At 46.4% G+C, this 5,739-nt stretch overlaps 1 protein-coding gene across 1 annotated transcript; it reads right to left on the bottom strand.

Annotated features, from left to right (window-relative positions):
* Positions 1-4,059: 4,059 nt before the first annotated feature.
* Positions 4,060-5,463, bottom strand: LOC130073407 (paraneoplastic antigen Ma1 homolog). Its single transcript, XM_056238804.1, has one exon. The coding sequence runs from the start codon at positions 5,461-5,463 to the stop codon at positions 4,060-4,062; it is 1,404 nt and encodes a 467-aa protein (XP_056094779.1).
* Between the last annotated feature and the right edge of the window lie 276 nt (positions 5,464-5,739).

Genomic DNA, 5,739 nt, shown 5'->3' with positions numbered 1-5,739 from the left:
GCTCTTCAATTACCTCAGTAGAGATACATTGAGTTACATCATCCTCATTCACATTTGAAAAGTCTTGCACATCACTTTCAACATCATCACCAATGTCCGACAATTGGCTCACACTTTGCAAGTTATCAAAATCACTTTCTGGTAGCAGTCTTGAAACAGACTCTACAGACTCATCTGTCTCAACTCTTTGAGGAATCTCAACTCTGGCTCCAGAATGCTCAAATTTCTCAGAAACACTCTGTTCAACAGTCTCTGAAACAGCATTATCAGAAATCCCTGCATCATTCTGAGGAGTGTCTCTTCTCCTAGTAGTCAAAGGATGATTTTCAGGTACGTGATACCACACTCCATACATTTCATCCTCACTCTCTGAACTCACATCAGAATTCTGATCAACTCTGGCTTCTGTTTCCTGTCTTAAAGATGTATTCTCACCTTCTTGTGCTGGACTTTGTGTCTGTCCAGCATTCTTCCTTTTCCTCAGAACTCTCTTCCTGGGTTCCAGGACACGGTCAGGAACTTGTTGCTGTCTCAACCCTTGTCCAACAGGAAGAATGTGATTCCTATGCAGAATCTTGACAGGTCCAGTTCCACTCTCTGGCTTAAGACGGAACACAGGTAAGTGAGGCATCTGGCTCTGGACAAGGTAGGGCTCAGCACTCCATCTGTCCGCCAACTTGTGCTTTCCTTGCAATCCAAGATTCCTGATCAGTACTCTATCTCCAGGAACAAGGTGAGAGTAATGCAGTTTCTGATCATATCTCCTCTTATTTCCTGCATTCTTCTTTCCAGCTTTTTCCTCCGCCAGCTCGTATGCAGACTTCAGCTCTTGCTGCATGATTTTGACAAAACGCTGGTAAGACTTAGTGGAAGTACTATCACTAGACACACCAAAACTCAGATCTATGGGCAATCTGGCTTCCCTTCCAAACATAAGGAAGTAAGGCGAGTATCCTGTGGCTTCATTCAGGCTGCTATTGTACACATGTACAAGATGCCCAATGTGACGGCTCCACTGTGGTTTCTGCTTTGGATCCAGGGTCCCCAACATATCCAAGAGTGTCCGGTTGAACCGTTCGGGTTGCGGATCACCCTGGGGATGGTATGGTGTTGTCCGGGATTTCTCCACTCCTAACAAGTCAAACAACTCCTGGATGAGCCTGCTCTCGAAATCCCGTCCCTGGTCCGAGTGCATCCGTCTAGGCAGTCCATAGTGAATGAAGTATTTCTCCCACAGGACCTTTGCAACTGTGGACGCCTTCTGGTCCTTAGTCGGAAACGCTTGGGCATACCTTGTGTAATGGTCAGTGATGACTAAGACATTTCCAATGTTCTTGGAGTCTGGCTCAATGGATAGAAAGTCCATACACACAAGATCCATAGGTCCATCACTGGATAAGTGTGACAATGGCGCAACTCTCTTTGGCAGGGTCTTCCTCTGAACACATCTGGCACATGTTTGACAGTACTTCTCCACCTCCATCTTCATTCGTGGCCAGTAAAATCTCTCTCTTACCAAGCCATAAGTCTTGTCAAATCCCAGGTGTCCAGAATCATCATGAAGCGACCGGAGAACTACTTCATGGAACTTTCTGGGCAAGCACAATTGCTTACGACGGGGTTTGTCTGGAGCTTGAGTGCATCGAGACATCACTCCATTCTCAATTTCTAATCTTTCCCACTCTCTCATGATCAAGGGAAGATCCTTGTGAGATTCCTTCTTGACCTTGCATGGATCTCCTCCTTTAAGAGCTCTCCATATCTCTCCAAGACAAGGATCCTCTTGCTGGGCACGTGACAGATCTGCAGAACTCAGTTTTGGAATCATAGAAGTATCCAGAGTGGCTAAGTTGCAGTAAGCTCTGGGGACTGATTTAGGAGATCCTCCCAATGACGTGACAATCCTGCTGGCAGATGTGAAACAGTTGTACTTGTCTTGCACTGGCAGCTTACACAGGGATCTCACTCCAGAGGATGATATATTTGTCCACTCCTGCTCCTTCACTCCCCTATGAGGACGACGAGACAAAGCATCGGCATCAACATGTAAGACGTACGGGAGCTGAGAATTAGCAAAGACCAACACAGGAGCCTGGGTAAGTCTCACCTTCAACTCATTGAAAGCAGCTTCACAAGCATCAGTCCATCTACTTCCAAATGGATCCGAGGCTTTGTACACAACTCTGTCGGTGTTGTCCCCAGCTTTAATCTTCTTCAAGGTCTTAGCTGGTAGACACCCCTGCAGCAACTGGTTTAGTGGGTAAGACACTCTTGAATAGTCTTTGACAAATCTCCTGTAGTACCCACAGAAACCTAAGAAGGAACGTAGCTCTGTCACGTTCTGGGGCCTGGGCCATGACTGGACAGCTTCAATTTTGGAGGGATCAGTCGAGACACCATCTTGAGACACGATGTGACCCACATAGCTGACAGAAGTCTGACAAAAGGTGCACTTGTCCAAGGACAACTTCAACCCTTCGCTCTGCAAGCGGTCCAACACCTTAAGCAGCCTCTCCTCATGCTCCTCCAAAGTCCGTCCAAAGATAATGAGGTCATCCAAGTAGACCAACACTTCCAACAGGTTCATGTCTCCCACCGTCTTTTCCATCACTCGCTGGAAAGTTGAGGGAGCTCCACAAATCCCCTGTGGCATCCGCTGGAATTGGTAAAACCCCAATGGGCAAATAAAAGCTGTCTTTTCCTGGTCGTCCTCACTCAGGGGGATCTGATAATATCCACTCCTAAGGTCCAATACACTGAACCACTGGCTTCCATTTAAGCAGGCAAGAGCATCTTCAATGCGTGGAACGGTGTATTGGTCGGGAATTGTGCGACGATTCAACGTTCTGTAGTCCACACACATCCTTATCTGTCCATTCTTTTTCCGGACTACAACGATCGGTGAAGCGTAGGGGCTTCTGGAGTCTGCTATAATTCCAGCCTCTTTTAGCTTCTCCAAGTGCTGCCTAACATCCTCAATGTCGGCTGGTGCAAGCCGCCGTGACCTCTCACGAAAAGGCTTATCCTCTGTCAGTCTGATGTGATGTTGAGTACTCTTTGAACATCCCACATCAAATTCATCGCAGGAGAAAACATCCTTTCTCTCCAACATCTTTTCGGCCAGCCGTTGTTTCCATTCTGCAGAAACCAATGTATCGCCAAAATTAAATGAATCCTTGGTCAGTTTGGTTTGACCACTACTCTCTCTGGGTTTAGAGACAGTAGGCACAACATCAACCGGAAACACATGGGCGATAGGCATTCCTCTCTTAATCGTCACTGGGCAAGAAGAGACATTCCTAATAGTGACTCCTATTCTTTTTGACTGGACAGCAGTAGCAGACTGCACCTCAGCTCTCACTAGCAGTTCCTCAGGAAAACGGGACTCCTCAGGCTGATCCACTAACAGGGTTTTAGCAGATGATGTGACGGGGTATTTCAGGATTCCAGAAACCCTCACACTCTCTCCCGGAATCAACTTCAACGGCTTAAGGCGATGAAACCAGACTGTCCCTCTACAGTCATCAACATCACACTTGTTAACAGCAAGGACCCGTTCATAGGCAGTTCTGATCTCAGGATGAACAGTCAGGTTATGAAGGAAATCATTACCCATCTTCGTCTTACAAACGTCTACAAGCTTCTTTACCACAGCCGTGTTTGTTCCCACCAGAATGTTGACATCTCCTTTCATGACAGGATCGGGACAGACCAACACAAGTGCATCTATGGATTCCGCCACTCCTGCCACAGATCCTGGAAACTCCAGCCTTAAAGACAAGCAGCCATCATAGGGGTATCTCTGCGAGCTTAATCCCCATATCTCCAAATTTTCAATTGGTGTCAATGGCAGATGCTTTAAGTGTTTCTCATAGAATGATCTGTACAACAGCGTGACCTGCGATCCACTATCCAGCAAAGCCTTAGTGTAGATACCTTCCACCTGGATGGGAAGGACAGAGCTAGGTCCCACTAACCCGTTCGGAAGATCTACTTGCTCAGCTCTTGCTCTTTTGCACTTTGTGGAACTTGTCTTCCCCGGAGCTTCAGGCCGTTCCTCTACTGAGCCCCGGAGGCATTTCCCGACGGCTGTCTCATTCTGATGAGCCGCTGGTTTACTCTCCTGAGATTCTCTTCCTTTGTACAGTCACGTTTCAGATGCCCATCTTCTCCACATCTGTAACAGAAGATGTTAGCCTTGTTCACTGGTCTGGTTGGCGTTTTGCTCTCTGCAATCGCAGCTAAACTGTGTGTAACAGAACGGTCGAAAGTCACTGGTTCTTTCGCCACAGCTGACAAGCGAGACACCTCGTTCTTTAGCCCCCTAATCTCCCTCTTCAGCATTTCTACTTCTGAATTGGCCAGATTGGTGTTACCAGATGACTCATTCTTTGCAGGGGGCACCCCAGACACAGCAACATTTGCATGCACTGAGCTCCTTTGTCTCAACATACTCTCTTCTTCTCGCACCTCTTTCATTAGCTCATTGAAGGAAGGAGGGGCACACAGCTTATGTGTCATCCTCAAGCGCATTGCCACCAGGTCACTTGAAAGAGCACCTCTAACTATTTGCTGCATTCGAAGACGATTCATTGCAGGGAACTCAATGCCTCTTTTCCTCAGCATACTATGCAGCATCCTATCCAATCTCATTATGTAAGCTGAGAGCTTCTCTCCTTCACTCTGGTAAGTGCTCCTAAATTTTAGCATCAAATCTGCAGCATCCTCAGTGGTGCCAAACGCTGACTCTAACGCACTGAGGTAGTCACTGAAGATAGCAGATGGGTTACCAGTCTTCTCGAACCTTACAATGTCCGCTGCAGGACCTCTAAGACACTCTACTAGTCTCTGCTTCTTGACATTATCGGAACACTGCCACTCTTCCAGAATGTGAGTAGTCTGCTCCACCCATACCTCATACTCATCCTCTCCATGGGGAGTGGGAATGAACCCAGAGAATGGACGCAGCTTCCTATATCCAGCTCTCTCCTCAGATGACGCCACATGACAGGTTTGAACAAGGGAATTTATGGCATCAACCAGTTTAGTATCAAGAACAGGTGTAGAGGAAGCCAGACTTGGAATGTCAGATAGGGACTTTCCCTCTGCTTGAAGAAAAGACATCAACTTAGTCTGAAACTCATCTTCCTTACTGTGTTTAGGTGCTTCAGCTGCAACATGCACAACCTGTGTGTACCAGGTACCTACTTCAGGTCCTCCGAGCTCTGCAGGTATAGACATCTCAGAAACCTTGCTAACTGTCTCAATCAGAAGAAACTGCTGTCGCTTAGTCTTATCAAAGAGGCGATCAAGTACTTTGCATTTCCTCATTCCCAGAGCAGCATCCAGCACTTCATAAACTACTCTGTCTTCACAATCTGCAGGTACGTTGCTCAGAATGATAACCCTGTCCAACTCAACACCTTTCTCTCTGCACCAATCAATAACCTCACTAACCTCCATTTTGTTCACCTGTGTCCTCAACAGTATGTGCTCAAAAAAACAGGTTATGACTGTTAAGCATTAAAGTTCTCTTCACAGAACTCTCAAAGAAACAATATACAAATAAATCACTTCCAAAATAAAATTCACAAATTTTTTTTTTTTTTTTTTTTTTTTTTTTACAGAACACAGTTCACTGTGTCTGAAACACAATCTGAATAATCTGACTTATCCCGGACGAGCCCCCACAAAATGTAGCCCTCCTGCCGGGTAGAATATTGTGGCTCACAATGTAAG

Source organism: Rhinichthys klamathensis, unplaced genomic scaffold (assembly GCF_029890125.1).
Source record: "Rhinichthys klamathensis goyatoka isolate OS25496 unplaced genomic scaffold, OSU_Roscu_1.1 h1tg000545l_1, whole genome shotgun sequence".
Lineage (NCBI taxonomy): Eukaryota > Metazoa > Chordata > Actinopteri > Cypriniformes > Leuciscidae > Rhinichthys > Rhinichthys klamathensis.
Note: the sequence above shows the minus strand (reverse complement) of the source record. Positions and strands in the feature narration are given on the sequence as shown.